The following is a 23,657-nucleotide window of genomic DNA, read 5'->3' as shown; positions in this document are numbered from 1 at the left end:
GAAGGAGAAAGTCTTAGTCTGCTCGGGCTACTATAACAAAATACCATAACCTGGGTGACTTAAACAACAGAAATTTATTTCTCACAGCTCTGGAGGCTAGGAAGTCCAAGATCAAGGTGCTGGCCATTTCAGTTCCTAGTGAGGGATCCTCCTGGTCTGGATACCTTCTTCCTCTATCCTTATATGGTGGAGAGAGAGATCATCTCTCAGGTGTCTCTTCTTTAGGGGCACTAATCCCAATTATGAGGACTCCACACTCATGTCTTAATTACTTCCCAAAGGTTCCACTTCTAAATACTATCACATTGGGGATTAGGGCTTCAATATGAATTTTGGGAGGACACAAACAGCCCATGTCAGGGAAGGACTTATTGTATGTATAGGGGTGGGGATTACAGGGTCGTGAGTTAAGATGCTCATTTGTTGTTTCCTTTTAGTTTTACGAGGCTTTTGTTTTACCAAAAAATAGAAAATATACTTCTATTGAAATTATTTTTTATACTTTTCAATGGGTTCTTATGTTGTTAAAATATTAAGAACGTGGAATAGTTGTGTATAAAAGCAGTGTAGAATTCAGGAGAAAATTAACTCAGAGTTAACTAACAAATGTATCAACATCCCTGTGTTTTGAAAACAGTTTAGTTATTTTTCAGCTATAAGCAATGAATGAAAAAGCCTCTTTTCTTTAGGAGCCAAATCTTGGAAGCACTTTGAATAAGAATTTCAAATATAAAGCATGTGAAAAAATATATATAAAGCATGAGTTTGGATCAATCTGTGGATGTTATATCAGGGTTTTATGGGACTAATAAATAACACTCCTGTTTCTCCAATTTGAGAACCAACTGAAAAGTAGATACAAGATTCACACAAATGGAGGATAAACCATTAATTTTATTATTGATAAAAGCAGAATTGGAGCATGTGGCTCTAGATTATGACCAAAAGGACTTAATATTGTTCTATCTCTGAGTTATACAGACTAATCCATCCTGTAGTGTACCCTACCCAGGAGAGCCTGCTCTACACAGCAGGGAAGAGAATGTGGGCATCTTATAGGAAAGTTGACTTCTAAAGAGACCCAGAAGGGGCTGAGACAGCCATACTCATTTGCCTCATGGGAATGAGGGAATGAGTGGGAAGAAAGGCCCCCAAATCATTCTAATTATCAACATTTCTCAAAGTGTGGTTCAGAGATTCCTGGGGAAGTCCTTTCTAGGAGTCTATAGGGTCAAAACCATTTTCATAATACTAATAGTATTGATGAAATTGGTGATAAATTTAATAGATGTAAGTCTTTAATTGAGATATAGTTGATATACAATACTGTATAAGTTATAGGTGTACAACATAATAATTCACAATTTTTAAATGTTATATACTCCATTTATGGTTATAAAATATTGGCTATATTTCCTGTGTTGTACAATATATTCTTGTAGCTTATTTTATACATAATAGTTTGTGTCTCTTAATCCTCTGTCCCTGTCTTGCCCATCCTTCATTCCCTCTCCCCACTGGTAACCACTAGTTTGTTATCTATATCTGTGTCTGTTTCTTTTTTGTTATATTCACTAGTTTGTTGTATTTTTTAGATTACATATATAAGTGACATCATATAGTATTTGTCTTTCTCTGACTTATTTCATTATGCATAATACACTCCAAGTCCATTCATGTTGTTGCAAATGGTAAAATTTCACTCTTTTTTATGGCTGAGTAGTATTCTATTGTGTGTGTGTGTGTGTGTGTGTGTGTGTGTGTGTGTGTGTGTGTGTGTGTATAATCACATCTTCTTTATCCATGCATCTATTGATGGACATTTAGGTTATTTCCATATTTTAGCAATTGTATGAACTTTGGGGTGCATGAATCTTTTCGAATTAGTGTTTTTGTTTTTTTCAGATATATACTCAGGAGTGGAATTGCTGGGTCATATGGTAGTTGTATTTTTAGTTTTTTGAGAAACCACCGTACTGTCTTCCACTGTGGCTGCACCAATTTGCATTCTGACCAACAATATACGAGGGTTCCCTTTTCTCCACATCCTTGCCAGCATTTGTTAGTTATGGTCTTTTTGATGACAGCCATTCTGACAGGTGTAAGGTGATATATCATTGTGGCTTTAATTTGCATTTCTTTGATGATTAATGATATTGAGCATCTTTTCATGTGTATGTTGGCCATCTGAATGTCCTCTTTGGAAAAATATCAATTCAGGTCTTCTGCCCATTTTTTAATTGGGTTGTTTATTTTTTGATGTTGAATCGTATGAGCTGTTTATATATTTTGGATACTAACCATTTATCAGTCATATGAGTTGCATATATTTTCTCCCATTCATTAGGCTGTCTTTTCATTCTGTCAGTGGTTTCCTTTGCTGTGCAAAAGCTTTTAAGTCTATTTAGTTCCCATTTGCTTATTTTTCCTTTAATTTCCTTTGCTTTAGGACAGCGGCCCCCAACCTTTTTGGCACCAGGGACCAGTTTCGTGGAAGATAATTTTTCCACAGATGGGGGCGGGGGGGGGTGGTTCAGGTGGTAATGCGAGTGATGGGGAGCAATGGGGAGCTGCAGATGAAGCTTTGCTCGCTCGCCCACTGCTCACCTCCTGCTATGTGGAGCAGTTCCTAACAGGCCACGGACCGATACTGGTCCATGGCCTGGGGATTGGGGACCCCTGCTTTAGGAGACAGATCCAAAAAAATATTGCTACGATATATGTCAAAGAGTGTTCTGCCTATGTTTTCTCCTAGGAGTTTTATGGTTTCTGGTGTTACATTTAGGTCTTTAATCCATTTTGAGTTTATTTTTGAATATGGTGTGAAAAAAATGTTCTAATTTCATTCTTTTACATGTAACTGTCCAGTTTTCTCAGCACCACTTATTGAAGAGACTGTCTTTTCTTCATTGTATATTCTTGCCTCCTTTGTGGTAGATTAATTGACCATAAGTACCTGGTTTTATTTCCGGGCTCTCTATTCTGTTCCATTGATCTATATGTCTGTCTGGTTTTATGCCAGCACCATACTGGTTTTGTTTGTTTGTTGTTGTTTTTGGCTGCACCGTGCAGCTTGCGGGATTTCCCTGACCAGGGATCCAGGGATTGAACCCGGGCCACCACAGTGAAAGCCCAGAATCCCAATCACTAGGCCACCAGGGAAGTCCACCATACTGTTTTCATTACTGTAGCTTTGTAGTATAGTCTGAAGTATGATTCCTCCAGCTCTGTTCTTCTTTCTTAAGATTGTTTTGGCTATTCAGGGTCTTCTGTGTCTCCATACAAATTTTAAAATTACTTTTTCTAGTTCTGTGAAAAATGCCATTGCTATTTTGATAGGGATTGCATCAAACCTGTAGATTGCCTTGGGTAGTATAGTCATTTTAACAGTATTGATTTTTCCAATCCAAGAACATAGTATATCTTTCCATCTGTGTCATCTTCAATTTCTTTCATTAGTGTCTTATAGTTTTCCAAGTATAGATCTTTTACCTCCTTTGATAGGTTTATTCCTAGTATTTTATTCTTTTTGTCGCAATGGTAAATGGGATGTTTCTTTAATTTCTCTTTCTGATAGTTTGTCGTTAGTGTATAGAAATACAACAGATTTCTATGTATTAATTTTGTATTCTGTAATGTAACTGAATTCATTGATGAGCTCTAGTAGTTTTCTGGTGGTGTCTTGAGGAATTTCTATGTATAGTCTCGTGTCATCTGCAAACAGTGACAGTTTTACTTCTTCCTTTCCAATTTGGATTCCTTTTATTTCTTTTTCTTGTCTGGTTGCTGTGGCTAGGACTTCCAACTCTATGTTGAATAAAAGTGGTGAGAGTGGGCATCCTTGTCTTGTTCCTGATCTTAGAGGAAATGCAGAAATCTTCAACAAAATATTAACAAACCAAATCCAACAATACCTTAAAAGGATCACACCATCATCAAGTGGGATTTATCCCAGGGATGCAAGGATTTTTCAATATTCGCAAATCAATCAATGTGATACACCACATTAACAGCTTGAATACTAAAAACCATATGATCATCTCAATAGATGGCAGAAAAAACTTTTGAGAAAATTCAGCATCCATTTATGATAAAAAACTCTCAAGAAAATGGGCATAGGGCTTCCCTGGTGGCGCAGTGGTTGAGAGTCCGCCTGCCGATGCAGGGGACACGGGTTCGTGTCCCGGTCCGGGAAGATCCCACATGCCGCGGAGCGGCTGGGCCCGTGAGCCATGGCCGCTGAGCCTGCGCGTCTGGAGCCTGTGCTCCGCAACGGGAGAGGCCACAACAGTGAGAAGCCCGCGTACGGCAAAAAAAAAAAAAAAAAAAAAAAAGAAAATGGGCATAGAGGAACATACCTCAACATAATAAAGTCCGTATATGACAGACCCACAGATAACATCATACTCAGTGGTGAAAAACTGAAAGAACTTCCTCTTAGATAGTTGTTCATTTGTTTGTCTTCCTACCAGATGTAACCTCCTTGAGGACAGTACAGCCGTCTTCTCGTATCCCGGGGGGATTGGTTCCAGGACCCCTTGGTTGCCAAAACCCATGGATGCTCAAGGCCCTTATATAAAATGGCATAGGATTTGCATATAACCTACCCACATCCGTCTGTATACTTTAAATCATCTCTAGATTGCTTATAATACCTAACACAATGTAAATGCTATATAACTAGCTATAAATACAATGTAAATGCTATATAAATACTTGCTAGTGCAGCAAATTCAAGTTTTGTTTTTTGGAATTTTCTGGAATTTTTTTCTGAAAATTTTTGATCTGTGGCTTGTTGAAATCGTGGTTACAGAACCTGCAGATACAGAGGGCTGACTGTAATTTTATCTTATTGTTCACATTGTGTCCCCAGGGCCTAGAACAGAGTCTGGCATATGGTAGGCTCTTAATAAATATTTAATTGAATAAAATAATCTAAACCAGTCAGAATAAAAATAATTTCTTGTCCAATATTAATACAGTATTGCTCTTCTGTCTTGATGGAGAATAGGAAATGAACAATATTTCATCAGCCACTGAATACTACAAAGAGGTTTTGAAACAGGACAATACTCATGTGGAAGCCATTGCATGCATTGGAAGCAACCATTTTTACTCTGATCAACCAGAAGTAGCCCTCCGGTTTTACAGGTGCACTTTACATTCAATTTGTAGAACTGCTTTCCTATGAAATAGTGATGCAACAGTAATAAAGATGGGATGAAAATGTAGAGAAATAATGTTTAGGCCATGTCTATATGAGACTAAAAATTCAAGCACCCAGATGTTTTATGAATATTAAAGCTATATCTAATAATTTGGAAATGCACAAGTATTTGGCATCTTGCAGAAACACACCTGGATAATTGCCTGAGTTTTAAACACCTTGTCATTGTATAAATTGGCCGTTTTGTTATCCGCCAATAACAGTTCCTAGAAGCACTTCCACATCACTGCCTCCATTAATACCACTGTACATAATATCAAGACCCTGAAGGTAAAATAGTAATGTGATTTGCAAAGAGCAGTGGGCCCCAGGCCCTAATCCTGACGAGGACCTTAAACAGGATTCCGGTTTTGTGAAGTATTGTCAACTCTTGTCCAAATATTTTTTCAAAATCTAAACAAATTATTCTCACTGGTTCTTTGAACACGTACTTATTTTATCCTATAGATGGTTCCTGAAATTAATTTTTTAATTATGATTTCCTCTTTAGCCCCTGGGTAGTATACAAGGAGATAACTGGCAGCTGACAAGAGTTCTTTCCAAATATATGTTGAAGCATAAAACAATAAGATGAATGTAGCCTGTGCACATACAGCTGACCCCACTCGCCTACCCCCACAGTGGCTCATGGGTTCCTTGGGGCAGCTGGGGTGATTTTCATATGCTTATTTGAACTCTCATCCTTTGGGATTAATGACTCGTAGAAGCAAAATGAGGTTCTTGAGCTGCAGTGTGAAAGCTAAGTGGATAACATGAGGATCCTCTGACAATCTTGTCTTCCTGAGTAGAAGCTCATCGGAGGTCGTTAGATGCAGCTAAACCACACAATACAAATAACCAAAAATAGCATCCAACTCAGCTGAAAACTTGGCGGTAAATGCTAAACACAGGCCTCAAATTGACTAGAAGCTCTTAGAAATTTACCTACAAGCACCAAAGCTGTATGAGGCAAAAATGTGTGGGTTTTACTTTATGTGACTATTTATTGATTATTTTGACTCTCTAACAAAGCTTTTGGGGAAAAAAAAAGTGATGTAAGTTATTTCTGACCTTGCCTCTGGATGCATTTCCTATGACTAGTACCATTACAAAAGACATGCTTTTGTATTTGCTCTAAAATATTTTTCATTTACTATAATACTTTATGTTCTTTGGAGGGTATTAAAAATTATAAAGTGAATTCATTTCTAACTTTGTAAAAAATATGTCTTAATAGTTATAAAGTTGGTCTGACACCAAACTATGTGTGCTCTTTTTCCAAAAGGCGACTCCTGCAGATGGGTGTCTATAACTGCCAGCTTTTTAACAACCTGGGGCTCTGTTGCTTCTATGCCCAGCAGTATGATATGACTCTGACCTCATTTGAACGTGCCCTTTCTCTGGCTGAAAATGAAGAAGAGATAGCTGACGTCTGGTACAACTTGGGACATGTAGCTGTGGTATGTTGTTTCTGTAATATAATTTCTGTAATAGAGAAGATAGCCACATGTTAGTTTGAAGAAGTTTTCAGATATTGGAAATCCAGGTTTGGTTACAGCCTTTGTAGCAATTTGGAGATTGCTAGGGGTCACTGCAGCTCACTTTATCTTCTTAGGTTAAATCCTCTTATGTACAATTCACACTTGACTCCTGTGTTGGTACTATGTTGTTTATTCTGTGGTGGCCACAAGATTTGTATGAGGAAAGGAGGACAGAGGTGGCAGGGGGAAGTGAATGGATTTGTGTGTACGGGTTTGTGCTTTTCTTTTGTAGGGAATAGGAGATACAAATCTGGCCCATCAGTGCTTCAGGCTGGCTCTGGTCAACAACAATAACCACGCAGAGGCCTACAACAACCTGGCCGTGCTGGAGATGCGGAAGGGCCATGTCGAACAGGTCAGTGAACTACTGGGTTACTGTGGACAGTCTTCTTTCTTCAAAGAAAAGCTGTCACGTGCAGCTCTCTTTACGTTATAATTTTAAAATGAGCTCTGGAGTCTGACTGGCCTGGGTTTGATCCCAGCTCTGTCACGTGTTAGCAGTGTGACCTTGGACAAGTTACTTAACCTTTCAGTATCCAAAATAGAGCACTTGATTTTATTAGGACAAATCTGCACCTCCCCAGGCTTCCCTATCTTCGTGAACTGTTCCACCACTCACACCGCCCCACATCCGCCATCCAGCTGCTCAAGCCAAAATCCTAGGACCCACCCTCGAAACCTGTCTTTTCTGAGTGCCTTCCCTGCCACCCTTTGCCTCCGTGCTGTCCAGTGAGCCCTGTCAATTCTACCCCCACCTCTTCAGTCCTCCCCTCCCGGCCCCCTTCTCCAAGCTGCTCTCATCTCCTGCCTGGGTGACTACAAGGGTCTCCTAGCTCTTGCTTTTGTTTCCACTTCCATCAGCAAGGAGTAGCACCCTATAATACATCTCCCTCAGAGCAGCCCAGAGCAGGGGTCCCCAACCCCTGGGCTGAAGCCCGTTAGGACCTGGGCGGCACAGCAGGAGGCGAGCGGCGGGCGAGCGAGCAGAAGCTTCATCTGCCGCCCCGCATCGCTCCCCATCGCCATCTGAACCATGCCCCCCTCCCTCACCCCCGCCCGTTGAAAACCTGTCTTCCACAAAACCGGTCCCTGGTGCCAAAAAGGTTGGGGACCGCTGGCCTAGAGGATATTTTCAAAAAACAAGATTATTTATTACTACATTGCTTAGCATCCTCCAAAGGCTTCTCCCTGCACTTGGAATAAAATTTGAACTTCAAACCTTAGCCTACGGGGCCCCACCTAATCTAGCCTCTGGGTCCCGCCAGACTGTATCTTTTGCCACTACTCCTTCACTACTGACCTCCAGAAACATTAGCTGCTTGCTGCTGGGCAGTAGCACTTACTGTAGTGCCTTTGGAAAATACTTTCAGATCCTGAAATGACTCTTTTCTTTTTATCATTCAGGTCTTAGCTTAATTACCGCCTTTTTAGAAAGACCTGCTTGAACATCAGTCTAAAGGAGCCCTCAGGTGCTATCACATCTCCTACTATTTTTTTCTTCACAATACTTATCATTTTACCAGATATTTTCATCTTTATATGTAAAATGTAGAATGCTAGCTGCATGAAAACAGGGGCCTTCTGTGTCTTCTAACTGCTATATTTTCAGTATCGAAAACATTGCCTGACACTCAGTAGGTGCTTAGTATTGGTGGAATGAGTGGATGATAAATAAAATAGGGTAATAACAGTACTGACCCGAAGGTGTGCTTGTGAAGATGAGCAGATTGTGCATGCAAAGCCCTTGGCGTAGTAAAAGCACATGATAGATGCTTAATAAATTTTATTATTATTACTGTTATTTACATAACAAGAAGTTTAAAATGCTGAATACACTCATACAATATTAATGGCAATCAACATCGATAGATATTACATCCTCTGTTTTACAGATGAAGAAACAGACTAGAGGAGGGTAAGTAACTACCCAAGGTCACAGACGTAGTGAGCAGCACGCCAGGATGTTAACCTCCAGCCTGGTCTCCTAAGCACGTTGATAAACTTAATAAAATAAGCAAAGAAACGTCACTGGATGCTGCCTTTGTTTCACAAAATTTTCCCAAAGTAAATAAGATGGATTTGTATTTTTTAAACAAAAACTAACTACTCTAAACTGGGAACTTGTTCTGTCATAGAACTTTGCCTGTGTCCATTTGAAGCAAGTGTTCTTTATGATTTTCTCTGTTTCCATGTTGGTGATTTTCTTTCCCTCCTACTTACTGTAGTTTCTCTAGCATACAATTGATTGGAAATGTTTTGGTGAAAGGTTTCATTATTATTAAAAATTATAGCTCAATTAAAAAAAGTAGCAAATCATAAAACAAAATTTAATGTCCACTATCCTATTTAAACTATTATTTATTTTCCATTAAAAAAAGATAAAAGAATTTGTCCTCAGGGTCATACATAGAAGATTGGCTACAAGTTGAAAGGCTGTTCGGCAGCTTGGAATGCTGAGTTTGTGATCTTAACAATGAGTGTACGGGCATCTCGTGTCTCTCAGTGGTCTCTGCAATGTGTGATCCTTTGAGTCTAGAGGGGACAAAAAAACGATGTGAATTTTGTCTTTTGAGTACTTTAGAGAACAGAAAGCTCGTCATTTTCAGTCGCCTTCAGTTGTCATTTTCAGGTCAGCAGTATAATAAATGCTTGCTCAGTGTCATCCAGCACAGAAATTGGGGATTTGAATTTACAGTGGTTTTTTGGTGGTTTTTGTTGTTGCATTAGAGAACAGGTAATTAGAAGCCTACTGAATCAATCAACATCAACAAAAACTAGATTAATAAGACTTTTTAGCATTGAGAGCATTATTTTTCAGTTGTACATCATACTGAAATATAAACTTTGTAAGATCAGTGTTTCTCACATAACTTTTGGATTCCATCATTTTTTCCATATTTTGAAGCATTTTATTATTAATATAATTTTGGCAAGATATAGGTAGTTCCTGGTTATCAGTAAGTTGTATTTCATGAGGAATTCATCTTATTTATTACAGGGTTTTGTTTATTAAAGTCCTATCCTGGGTAAAGTATTCTTTTACCAAAATAAACCAAAAAAATCACAAATACAGTGCTAATATATGCTCATATAGCTTTGGTTTCTCTTTTCTTTCCTTTTTTTTTAACACAGGCAAGAGCACTGTTACAAACTGCTTCATCTTTAGCACCCCACATGTATGAACCGCATTTTAATTTTGCAACAGTTTCTGATAAGGTATTCTCTTTCTTTGTCAATTTATCATCTGACCTGTTTGTTTTTATTTCTTGCTTTTAGAACAATGTGCAGTTAAATAAGGACATTCTACCCATAACTTCCTGAGAGATTATTTTTTTCAACACTTAATTATTATGTACACATATGTCTTCACTTCGAGGGACAGTTTAATACACTTTAAGTATATTTATCACTGAATATTAGCTAAACTTAACACCATTATAGATTGCAGAAGAATTATTTTATGTTTTCAGATATGACATTTAATCATTGAAAAACTATTCATTAACTCCTGGTTTGGGAAGGATTTAGTAATTAGCGTTTGCAGCAAGGAAATCCTGTATATTATTTGTAGGTCATATTGCCATCAAGTCTGGCATGATGCTGTAAAATTAGGGATATTAGTGAAAGCTGTTTTAGCTATGAACAATATGGGGAAAATGCAACCATTGATACTGTGTTACAAGTCAGTTAACATCCAAGAGCTAAAAGGAATCATGTGCCATTTTAACAATAAGAGGAAACAAACAAAAGTCATCTAATAACTTTGACTTGGAAACCTTACTTTAACATGGAAGGTGAGTTTTGAGGATAAGGAAATGGCTAAAAATGTTTGCTGATGTAAAGACTCTTTATAGACCAAAAGACATTATAAAAATCATTTTTCATAGCATGAATGTGAAGTCATTTGCACTTTCATTTCTGTTTTGAAAATAAAATAAGCTGTTATTCATAAGTTGTCATTTTTGAGTGCGTGTTAAGTGCTGGCCACTGTTCCAGGTGCTCTCTGAACCGCTAATTCTCTCAACAACCCTGCGATGTAGGTAACACTTACCTCCCCTACTCATTTTTTCATACAACTGATGTTTCATTTGTTGAGCCTCTGCTACGTACCAGGCACTGTTGTCGGCACAGAGGATGTTAGCAATGAGTAAAACAGAAACCTCTACCTCGTGCAGCTTATATTCTAATGGAACCCAGGGCTTCTGGAACTTAAAAGACTTCCCTGGAGTCCCATGGCAGAATTCATGCCCAGCTCCCAAGGATTCCCACATATTTTCCACTGCACTGTGCTGCCACTTAGTTAAACCACAAAGAAGCCTTGATTACTTTCTTTCAGGACTATTATTACATTTTAATAATATATAATGCAAATGAAATATTTCTTTAAGCCAAAGGCTACATTTCCATAAGAGAAAATTGCATGTTGAAAAGAAATGCTATGATTTAAAAAAGGAAACTTACGTTTTTAATTCATATGCATGTTACCAAAAAACTACCAGAAGTGAATGATCTAGATTTGTTTTGGGTTTTTTTGGTGTGTACACACTAAAAAGCTTTCTCTTTGTAGAAATGTATACATGAATCAAAATACATTCAGATGGATTTGGTTACTGTGTGTGTTTTCCTTGGGGACTGGACTTTAACATAAAGTTTATTGAAAATCAGATATGTTGGGCTTCCCTGGTGGCGCAGTGGTTGAGAGTCCGCCTGCCGATGCAGGGGACACGGGTTCATGCCCCGGTCCAGGAGGATCCCACATGCCGCAGAGTGGCTAAGCCCGTGAGCCATGGCCGCTAAGCCTGCGTGTCCAGAGCCTGTGCTCCGCTATGGGAGAGGCCACAACAGTGAGAGGCCCGTGTACTGCAAAAAAAAAAAAAAGAAAAGAAAATCAGATATGTCCTTTATAAACTTTTAAAACCAGGTTATCTGCCCAACATTACTGTGTTAGCAACCATTTAAAAGCTCCCAGAACATGTTATTGTATCTTAAATACAATAGTTTTTACTTGAATTTTCTGTCTAAAAGATAATACCCTAATCAAAATATGTCATTGTCTGTGGTACATTACAAATAGTTTTCTTACCGAGCTGGCTGTTTTAGCATGCAGACATCAGTTTATTTTTATGATAACTATCAGTGACAGGAAAAGAAAACACAGGTTTATGAATTCATAACTAGACAACTGTAATAGAGCAGAAATTATTTATTAATTGGTTATTTTACTTTTCTCATGTTTTTTCAAGATTGAGTTGTAATCTAGGTGAAAAAAATTTTAAATCAAAGTAGCACAATCAAGCAATTCACCTTGGGTTTCTACATTGTGCAGATACTATGTCTTTTTTTTTTTTTTTTTCTGGTTCTCATTCTGTGGTCTTATTCTGGTCTGGTCTTTCTTACAGATGGGAGATCTACAGAGGAGCTACATTGCTGCTCAAAAGTCTGAAGCAGCATTTCCAGATCACGTGGACACTCAACATTTAATTAAGCAGTTAAAGCAGCATTTTGCTATGCTCTGAGTTTTCCTCAGACTAAAGATATTCTTAGGGAGGAACATTATGCAAGGGAAAAAGTAGTGTATATATATGTGTAGTACAGACCTGTGCTTGATATTAGTGAAGGTGACATAAGGAAATCTAAACCAGAATGTTTAAAACTTTATAATAATAACTTTATAAGATAGTGTTATAAAAGACAGGATTTAAGCATTTGTAAGCAGATTATGAAACCTCCCACATTATATGGTAGATGTTTGTTTGTAATGTTTACAAAACATTTTCATGAACTTCCTCAAATTTTTATAAATGCACATTTTTAATGTCCTGGCCATTAGCTATCATGTAGCTTAAGAGGTCTGAAATCTGCCTTTAAAATTGCACTTTTATGACTAAAAGTGTATATACTTATCCTTGGTAGAGACTTTAGAGATTAAAATTTGTCCTGAAAGCTATTTTTTATCAAATGCTTTGTGAGACACTCTACTTTTTCTTATATATTATGCTTTAAAATAAATGTGTATAAAACACCATCATTCCGTTATTTTTCAGGAGTTTTTATTTCAGTCATGTCAGTTTAAAAAAGTTTTCCAGAAGTCCAGGAGTCTTAGAAATCAAGTCTTTATTCTAATTTTATTTGAAATGATGTGCGATCAATTTTGCTTTTTCCTGAGAAGCTATTTATGGGCTATCATGTTGTCAATATAAGAATATCAGGATTAGAAATGGAGTCATAGGCCAGAAGTCCCCTGTGGTCAGCCCTGAGAAGGCTAGGCTGGACCCAATACTGTGCGTTGTAAAATCCTAGACAGGCTCTCCTCTCCAGTATTTAGTGGAATTCTCATTGAGGTGTTCATACAACAAAATGCGTTAAAGGGCCAAGGCCACTCACATTCATATTTTGGGCTTTGGGCTCTATCTATGTTACTTTACCTTTTTTTAACTTTATGAAAACTATTTTGCAGGTATTTATTTGTTTCTGTTCAGATTATACAAATAGTACTACTCAGCTGACAGAACACAAAAAATGTGAATTCAAGGAACAGACTGTTTGAGGCTGGAAGTAATTTCAGAGACTATGTAGTTGAATCTCTCCATGGGACAGGAGGAGGCCACGCCCAGAGTCACACTGCTGGTTGGTAAGGCTGGAAACAAGACCTGCTCCTGCACTTCAGACTTGAACCTCCCCTGGTTCTCCATGATACGCCAGTGCTTGTTCAGCTTGCAAGAATTTCCTCAAGCACTATCAGATTTCCTAACACTGTATGCAATATTTAGGTTCAAATTTTATATTGTGAATTATTTTCTTAGTTAATTTAAAATAAGAACTAATAACAGTGGCTAGCGTTTACTGAGGATGTTGTATGTACCCAGCACTGTTCTGGAGCACTTGATATGGAGTAATTCATTTAATTCCCATTGCAGTCCTATGAAATGCTGTTACTCCCATTTTACTCATGAAAAAAATGAGGCACAGAGCAGTCAAATTACGTGCCCAAATTCTAAAGCTATTAAATGGCGGAGCTGGGATTCAAATGCACATTTAATACAGTGGGTAAGAGCACATACTCGGGAGCCAAATGCACATTATAAAGGAATGGGTATAAGGGTAACAGCAGATTTCTGTGTGGCCCTGGAGTATGTGTTCTTAACTACTATGTCAAATCTCCTCTTAGTGTTTCTCCTGTAAATAAAGCTACTGTTGTTTAAAATGAATGTTACATGCATTAGTAAGGTTGAATTATAAGGGACTATTAACACAGCAAAAAAATTAATGAGCCAGCATTCCTAAGGTGATATGGAGAGATTTTTGTCTTGAATTTATGTTAATTCAATGTGAACACCAATGCAAAGAATGAGTCAGGATGGCTAAGGGCAGAATGATGACATAACACTGCATCAGAAGCTACATATATTTTGTAGCAAAATTATTTCTGGACCGTATAACTTCTGGCTTCTGTGCCAACGTTTCTATATCAAGAAGGTTAACAATTGTCTTCTACCATGATTAAAAAAGTGTTCTATCCATATATAAATTGTTCAGCTGAAACTAACATTATTGAGCTTTCAGCTGATGAAAACGAGATATGGCAAGAAGGCTGCCTACAATGAATAATTGCCAAGGTTAGACGTTCTTCCTTTTCAAAAGGGTCATATCTGAACCAGTTCCCTATGGTACTACTGTTCTGTTACATTTCTGAATGGTATTTCCCTGCATCAGAGCACCCATCAGGATATAATTTATGGCCTAGAAATAGGAAAATTAATAAAGATAACACATTATTATAGTTTCCACCACCAACTCTTTATTAATATGAGGGATTTAAAAATTTTTTTTATTTATTTATTTTTGGCTGCATTGGGTCTTCATTGCTGCGTGCAGGCTTTCTCTTGTTGCGGCAAGTGGGGGCTACTCTTTGTTACGGTGCGCAGGCTTCTCATTGTGGTGGCTTCTATTGTTGTGGAGCACGGGCTCTAGGTGCGCGGGCTTCAGTAGTTGTGGCTCGCGGTCTTAGTTGCTCCGCAGCATGTGGGATCTTCCCGGACCGGGGCTCGAACCCGTGTCCCCTGCATTGGCAGGCGGATTCTTAACCACTGCACCACCAGGGAAGACCAATATCAGGGATTTTTATCAAGAGCTTTCAGCTGGAATTGAATTTAAGCATTCAGAAAAATAACAAAGATTTTAGAACTACCACAGGAGGACTCAGTCTTGGAAAATAATGAACCCAGAAATTAAGTTTTGGTAAAAGGCCATTACTGGATAGTTTTAAATTCTAGGGAATAGGTAAATTGGAATGATCCATGGATATGTTCCAGAGTTCTAAAATGGTTATCTAGGCTCAGATATTAGGGGAAAAAGTTTATCTATTGATTTGAAAATAACCACAGTTTTACATCCTTCCATATTGATGGCCTTAGTCCTATCTTTGGCTGACTAAAAATTTAACATTTTTGAGAGATGCTGTCATTTTACATCCTCAGTATTAAAGTCCAATTCTGGAGATAAAAGAATAAGGATTACATAAAGATTAAATTCTAATCCTTGGAGGCTATATTTCTTGCAATGTGATACTTTCCATTACCTGAATCCTGACTAATAAGGAGTAATTGGTAAAATGTAAATGATGGGAACTCTTGGAGAAAGCCACCACATTATCTTAGGGAAGAAAAGGTCATATTTAGACAGATATTAGGAAGAAATATTTTTTCTGTTTTAAATCAGAGAAGATAGATCTTCTTCCAGTGTTTGAAACTGAAGTTTCCATGGGCTCCAACATTTTCTCTCTATTGGATTTTCTCTCTTTTTCCTTTTTAAAACATCACAGTCCCTGTAAACCTTCCCCTTTCTAGAACTCCTTTATCTCCTTTGTCAGAACATCTAGAAAGGGCAGGTGATGTTTGTTGCCTACGTCCTCATCTTCCATTTGTTTCTTGACCCTCTTCAGTCTGGCTTCAACCCCTACCACTACTCAGCTGCTCTCGCTGAGGTCATTAATGACTGTCATTAGCAAATCCGGAGTTTTTGTTGTTGTTTTTAACATAACAGTTTTTAAAGATAATATTCATGTACCACACAATTCTTGCTTTTAAAGTGTACCATTTATGGCTTTTAACATATGCACAGTTAGGCAGCCATCACTATAATCAATTTAAAAACACTTTTGCTATGCCCAATAGAAACTTCATACCCATTAACAGAATTTGTTCATTATTATTATTTTTTAACATCTTTATTGGAGTATAATTGCTTTACAATGGTGTGTTAGTTTCTGCTTTATAACAAAGTGAATCAGTTATACATATACATATGTCTCCATATCTCCTCCCTCTTGCGTCTCCCTCCCTGCCACCCTCCCTATCCCACCCCTCTAGGTGGTCACAAAGCACCGAGCTGATCTCCCTGTGCTATGCGGCTGCTTCCCACTAGCTATCTATTTTACATTTGGTAGTGTATATATGTCCATGCCACTCTCTCACTACGTCCCAGCTTACCCTTCCCCCTCCCCGTGTCCTCAAGTTCATTCTCTAGTAGGTCTGCGTCTTTATTCTCGTCTTGCCCCTAGGTTCTTCATGACCATTTTTTGGTTTTGTTTTTAGATTACATATATATGTGTTAGCCTACGGTATTTGTTTTTCTCTTTCTGACTTACTTCACTCTGTGTGACAGACTCTAGGTCCATCCACCTCACTACAAATAACTCAATTTCGTTTCTTCTTATGGCTGAGTAATATTCCATTGTATATATGTGCCACACCTTCTTTATCCATTCATCTGTTGATGGACACTTAGATTGCTTCCATGTCCTGGCTATTGTAAATAGAGCTGCAATGAACATTTTGGTACATGACTCTTTTTGAATTACGGTTTTCTCAGGGTATATGCCCAGTAGTGGGATTGCTGGGTCGTATGGTAGTTCTATTTTTAGCTTTTTTTTTTTTTTTTTTTTTGCGGTACGCGGGCCTCTCACTGTTGTGACCTCTCCTGCTGTGGAGCAACAGGCTCCGGATGCGCAGGCTCAGCATCCATGGCTCACGGACCTAGCGGCTCCGTGGCATGTGGGATCTTTTCGGACCAGGGCACGAACCCGTATCCCCTGCATCGGCAGGCGGACTCTCAACCACTGTGCCACCAGGGAAGCCCTATTTTTAGCTTTTTAAGGAACCTCCATACTGTTCTCCACAGTGGCTGTATCAATTTACATTCCCACAAACAGTGAAAGAGGGTTCCGTTTTCCGCACACCCTCTCCAGCAGTTATTGTTTGTACATTTTTTTTTTTTTTTTTGCTGTGCGCGGGCCTCTCACTGCTGTGGCCTCCCCCGTTGCGGAGCACAGGCTCTGGATGTGCAGGCCCAGTGGCCATGGCCCACGGGCCCAGCCGCTCCGCAGCACGTGGGATCTTCCCGGACCGGGACACGAACCCATGTCCCCTGCATTGGCAGGTGGACTCCCAACCACTGTGCCACCAGGGAAGCCCTGTACATTTTTTGATGATAGGCATTCTGACTGGTGTGAGATGATATCTCATTGTAGTTTTGATTTGCATTTCTCTAATGATTAATGATGTTGAGCATTCTTTCATGTGTTTGTGGGCAATCTGTATATCTTCTTTGGAGAAATGTCTATTTAGATCTTCTGCCCATTTTTGGAATGGGTTGTTTGTTTTTTTGATATTGAGCTGCATGAGCTGCTTGTAAATTTTGGAGATTAATCCTTTGTCAGTTGCTTCATTTGCAAATATTTTCTCCCGTTCTGAGGGTTGTCTTTTCGTCTTGTTTATGGTTTCCTTTGCTGTGCAAAAACTTTGAAGTTTCATTAGGTCCCATTTGTTTATTATTGCTTTTATTTCCATTTCTCTAGGAGGTGGGTCAAAAAGGATCATGCTGTGATTTATGTCATAGAGTGTTCTGCCTATGTTTTCCTAAGAGTTTGATAGTGTCTGGCCTTACATTTAGGTCTTTAATCCATTTTGAGTTTATTTTTGTGTATGGTGTTAGGGAGTGTTCTAATTTCATTCTTCTACATGTAGCTGTCCAGTTTTCCCAGCACCACTTATTGAAGAGGCTGTCTTCTCTCCACTGTATATTCTTGCCTCCTTTATCAAAGATAAGGTGACCATATGTGTGTGGGTTTATCTCTGGGCTTTCTATCCTGTTCCATTGATCTATATTTCTGTTTTTGTGCCAGTACCATACTGTCTTGATTACTGTAGCTTTGTAGTATAGTCTGAAGTCAGGGAGCCCGGTTCCTCCAGCTCCGTTTTTCTTTCTCAAGATTGCTTTGGCTGTGCGGGGTCTTTTGTGTTACCATACAAATTGTGAAATTTTTTGTTCTACTTCTGTGAAAAATGCCAGTGGTAGTTTGATAGGGATTGCATTGAATCTGTAGATTGCTTTGGGTACTATAGTCATTTTCACAATGTTGATTCTTCCAATCCAAGAACATGGTATATCTTTCCATCTGTTTGTATCATCTTTAATTTCTTTCATCAGTGTCTTATAATTTTCTGCATACAGGTCTTTTGTCTCCTTAGGTAAGTTTATTCCTAGATATTTTTTTCTTTTTGTTGCAGTGGTAAATGGGAGTGTTTTCTTAATTTCACTTTCAGATTTTTCATCATTAGTGTACAGGAATGCAAGAGATTTCTGTGCATTAATTTTGTATCCTGCTACTTTACCAAATTCATCGATTAACTCTAGTAGTTTTCTGGTAGCATATTTAGGATTCTCTATGCATAGTATCATGTCATCTGCAAACAGTGACAGCTTTACTTCTTCTTTTCTGATTTGGATTCCTTTTATTTCTTTTTCTTCTCTGATTGCTGTGGCTAAAACTTCCAAAACTATGTTCAATAATAGTAGTGAGAGTGGGCACCCTTGTCTTTTTCCTAATCTTAGTGGAAAAGGTTTCAGTTTTTCATCATTGAGGACGATGTTGGCTGTGGGTTTGTCATATATGGCCTTTATTATGTTGAGGTAAGAGCCATTCCCTGTATGCCTACTTTCTGGAGGGTTTTTATCATAAATCGGTGTTGAATTTTGTTGATAGCTTTCTCTGCATCTATTGAGATGATCATATGGTTTTTATTATTCAATTTCGTAATATGGTGTATCACATTGATTGATTTGCGTGTATTGAAGAATCCTTGCATTCCTGGGATAAACCCCACTTGATCATGGTGTATGATCCTTTTAATGTGCTGTTGGATTCTGTTTGCTAGTATTTTGTTGAAGAGTTTTGCATCTCTGTTCATCAGTGATATTGGCCTTTAGTTTTCTTTCTTTGTGATGTCTTTGTCTGGTTTTGCTATCAGGGTGATGGTGGCCTCGTAGAATGAATTTGGGAGTGTTCCTCCCTCTGCTATATTTTGGAAGAGTTTGAGAAGGATAGCTATTAGCTCTTCTCTAAATGTTTGATAGAAGCCATCTGGTCCTGGGCTTTTGTTTGTTGGAAGATTTTTAATCACAGTTTCAATTTCAGTGCTTGTGATTGGTCTGTACATACTTTCTATTTCTTCCTGGTTCAGTCTTGGAAGGTTGTGCATTTCTAAGAGTTTGTCCATTTCTTCCAGGTTGTCCATTTTATTGGCATAAAGTTTCTTGTAGTAATCTCTCAGGATCCTTTGTATTTCTGCTGTGTCAGTTGTTACCTCTCCTTTTTCATTTCTAATTCTATTGATTTGAGTCTTCTCCCTTTTTTTCATTGTTTTTAAATAAATTTATTTATTTACTTATTTACTTTTGGCTGTGTTGGGTCTTCGTTTCTGTGTGAGGACTTTCTCTAGTTGCGGCGAGTGGGGGCCACTCTTCATCGTGGTGTACGGGCCTCTCACTATCGCATCCTCTCCTGCTGCGGAGCACAGGCTCCAGATGCGCAGGCTCAGTAGTTGTGGCTCACTGGCCTAGGTGCTCCACGGCATGTGGAATCTTCCCAGACCAGGGCTCAAACCTGTGTCCCCTGCATTGGCAGGCAGATTCTCAACCACTGCACCACCAGGGAAGCCCTCCCTTTTTTTCTTGATGGGTCTGGCTAATGGTTTATCAATTTTGTTTATCTTCTCAAAGAACCAGGTTTTAGTTTTATTGATCTTTGCTATCATTTCCTTCATATCTTTTTCATTTATTTCAGATCGGATCTTTATGATTTCTTTCCTTCTGCTAACTTTGGGGGTTTTTTTGTTCTTCTTTCTCTAATTGCTTTAGGTGTAAGGTTAGGTTGTTTATTTGAGATGTTTCTTGTTTCTTTTTTTTTTTTTTTTTTTGCAGTCGTGGGCCTCTCACTGTTGTGGCCTTTCCCGTTGTGGAGCACAGCCTCTGGACACGCAGGCTCAGCAGCCATGGCTCACGGGCCCAGCCGCTCCGTGGCATGTGGGATCTTCCCGGACCGGGACACAAACCCGTGTCCCCTGCATCGGCAGGCGGACTCTCAACCGCTGCGCCACCAGGGAAGCCCTGTTTCTTGTTTCTTAAGGTAGTATTGTATTGGTATAAACTTCCCTCTTAGAACTGCTTTTGCTGCATCCCATAGGTTTTGGGTCATCGTGTTTTCATTGTCATTTGTTTCTAGGTATTTTTTGAGTTCCTCTTTGATTTCTTCAGTGATCTCTTGGTTATTAAGTAGTGAATTGTTTAGCCTCCATGTGTTTGTATTTTTTACAGATTTTTTCCTGTAATTGATATCTAGTCTCATAGTGTTGTGGTCAGAAAAGATACTTGATACAATTTCATTTTTGTTAAATTTACCAAGGCTTGATTTGTGACTCAGGATATGATCTATCCTGGAGAATGTTCCATGAGTACTTGAGAAGAAAGTGTATTCTGTTGTTTTGGGGTGGAATGTCCTATAAATATAAATTAAGTCCACCTTGTTTAATGTATCATTTAAAGCTTGTGTCTCCTATTTATTTTCATTTTGAATGATCTGTCCATTGATGAAAGTGGGGTGTTAAAGTCCCCTACTATGGCTGTGGTACTGTCAATCTTCCCTTTTATGGTCATTAGTATTTGCCTTATGTATTGAGGTGATCCTATGTTGGGTGCATAAATATTTACAATTGTTATATCTTCTTCTTGGATTGATCCTTTGATCATTATGTAGTGTCCTTCTTTGTCTCTTGTAATAGTCTTTGTTTTAAAGTCCATTTTGTCTGATATGAGAATTGCTACTCCAGCTTTCTTTTTTTTTTGTTTTTTTGTTTTTGCAGTTCGCGGGCCTCTCACAGCCATGGCCTCTCCCATTGTGGAGCACAGGCTCCGGATGCACAGGCTCTGCAGCCATGGCCCATGGGCCCAGCCACTCCGTGGCATGCAGGATCCTCCCGGACTGTGGCATGAACCCATGCCCCCTGCATTGGCAGGCGGACCCCCAACCACTGCACCACCAGGGAAGCCCTCCAGCTGTCTTTTGATTTCCATTTGCATGGAATATCTTTTTCCATCCCCTCGTTTTCAGTCTGTATGTGTTCCTAAGTCTGAAGTGGGTCTCTTGCAGACAGCATATATATGGGTCTTGTTTTTGTATCCATTCACCCAGTCTATGTCTTTTGGTTGGAGCATTTAATCATTTACATTTAAGGTAATTATCGATATGTATGTTCCTATTACCATTTTCTTAATTGTTTTGAGTTTGTTATTGTAGGTCTTTTCCTTCTCTTGTGTTTCCTGCCTAGAGAAGTTCCTTTAGCATTTGTTGTAAAGCTGGTTTGATAGTGCTGAATTTCTTAGCTTTTGCTTGTCTGTAAAGTTTTTAATTTCTCCATCAAATCTGAATGAGATCCTTGCTGGGTAGAGTAATCTTGGTTGTAGGTTTTCCCCTTTCATCACTTTAAGTATGTCCTGCCACTCCTTTCTGGTTTTCAGAGTTTCTGCTGAAAGATCTGCTGTTAACCTTATAGGGATTCCCCTGTGTGTTATTTGTTGTATTTCCCTTGCTGCTTTTAATATGTTTTCTTTGTATTTAATTTTTGATAGTTTGATTAATATGAGGCTTGGCGTGTTTCTCCTTGGATTTATCCTGTATGGGACTCTCTGTGCTTCCTGGACTTGATTAACTATTTCCTTTCCCATATTAGGGAAATTTTCGACTATAATCTCTTCAAATATTTTCTCAGTCCCTTTCTTTTTCTCTTCTTCTTTTGGGACCCCTATAATTTGAATGTTGGTGCATTTAATGTTGTCCCAGAGGTCTCTGTGACTGTCTTCATTTCTTTTCATTCTTTTTTCTTTTTTCTGCTCTGCAGTAGTTATTTCCACTATTTTATCTTCCAGGTCACTTATCTGTTCTTCTGCCTCAGTTATTCCGGTATTGATCCCTTCTAGAGAATTTTTAATTTCATTTATTGTGTTGTTCATCACTGTTTGTTTGCTCTTTAATTCTTCTAGGTCCTTGTTAAATGTTTCTTATATTTTCTCCATTCTATTTCTAAGATTTTGGGTCATCTTTACTATCATTATTCTGAATTCTTTTTCAGGTAGACTGACTATTTCCTCTTCACTTGTTAGGTCTGGTGGGTTTTTACCTTGGTCTTTCATCTGCTGTGTGTTTCTCTGTCTTCTCATTTTGCTTAACTTACCGTGCTTGGGGTCTCCTTTTCCCAGCCTGCAGGTTCGTATTTCCCATTGTTTTTGGTATCTGTCCCCAGTGGCTAAGGTTGGTTCAGTGGGTTGTGTAGGCTTCCTGGTGGAGGGGACTAGTGCCTGTGTTCTGGTCGATGAGGCTGGATCTTGTCTTTCTGGTGGGAAGGTCCACGTCTGGTGGTGTGTTTTGGGGCGTCTGTGGCCTTATTATGATTTTAGGCAGCCTCTCTGCTAATGGGTGGGGTTGTGTTCCTGTCTTGCTAGTTGTTTGGCATAGGGTGTCCAGCACTGTAGCTTGCTGGTCGTCTAGTGGAGCTGGGTCTTGGCGTTGAGATGGAGATCTCTGGGAGATTTTCACAGTTTGATATTACGTGGAGTTGGGAGGTCTCTTGTGGACCAGTGTCCTGAACTTGGCTCTCACACCTCAGTGGCACAGCCCTGACACCTGACTGGAGCACCATGAGCCTGTCATCCACACGGCCAGGTACGTGGGGAGTTTCTTGCCTTTTGGGAGGTCTGAGGTCTTCTGCCAGTGTTCAGTAGGTGTTCTTTAGGAGTTGTTCCACATGTAGATGTATTTCTGATGTATTTGTGGGGAGGAGGGTGATCTCCATGTCTTCCTCTTCCACTATGTTGAAGCTCCTCCCTCAGCAGAATTTGTTGAGCTTGTAGATTGATTGGGGGACTATTGCCATCTTAACAATATTAAGCCATCATCACTCTGATGCAAAAATCGTCAACAAAATATTAGCAAACCAAAGTCAACAGTATGTTAAAAGGATAATGCACCATGATCAAGTGGACTTATTCCAGGGAGGCAAGAATGGTTTCACATTGGCAAATGAATCAATGTGATACACCACATTAACAAAATGAAGAATAAAAATCATATTATCATCTCAATAGATGCAGAAAAAGCATTTGGCAAAATTCAACATCCATTTGTGATAAAAAAAAAAACCTCTCAACAAAGTAAGTATAGAGGGAATGTACTGCAAAATAATGAAGAGCATATATGACAAGCTCACAGTTCACATCATACTCAACAGTGAAAAGGTGAAAAATTATACTCTAAGATGATGAACAAGACAAAGATGCCCACTCTTGCCACTTTTATTCAATATAGTATTGGAAGTCCTAGCCAGAGCAGTTAGGTATGAAAAAGTAATAAAAGACATCCAAATCAGAAAGGAACAAATAACATTGTTTCTATTTGCAGATAACATAATATTATATAAAGAAAACCCTAAAGACTCCACCAAAAAAAAACTGTTTGAACTAAAAAGTGAATTCAGTAAAGTTACAAGGTACGAAGTCAATATACAAAAACCAGTTGTGTT

At 38.7% G+C, this 23,657-nt stretch overlaps 1 protein-coding gene across 1 annotated transcript in view; it reads left to right on the top strand.

Annotated features, from left to right (window-relative positions):
• The window catches only part of TTC8 (tetratricopeptide repeat domain 8), a 50,878-nt gene extending 38,174 nt beyond the window's left edge, over positions 1-12,704 (top strand). Inside the window, exons 10-14 of the mRNA XM_079912800.1 lie at positions 5,012-5,151; positions 6,492-6,666; positions 6,980-7,102; positions 9,880-9,963; positions 12,147-12,704. Coding sequence (XP_079768926.1) covers positions 5,012-5,151; positions 6,492-6,666; positions 6,980-7,102; positions 9,880-9,963; positions 12,147-12,263 — 639 coding nt within the window. The 3' untranslated portion in view covers positions 12,264-12,704. The remainder of the gene's footprint in view (positions 1-5,011; positions 5,152-6,491; positions 6,667-6,979; positions 7,103-9,879; positions 9,964-12,146) is intronic.
• Positions 12,705-23,657: the final 10,953 nt, after the last annotated feature.

The sequence above is a fragment of the Stenella coeruleoalba genome (genome assembly GCF_951394435.1).
Source record: "Stenella coeruleoalba genome assembly, chromosome: 2".
NCBI lineage: Eukaryota > Metazoa > Chordata > Mammalia > Artiodactyla > Delphinidae > Stenella > Stenella coeruleoalba.
Note: the sequence above shows the minus strand (reverse complement) of the source record. Positions and strands in the feature narration are given on the sequence as shown.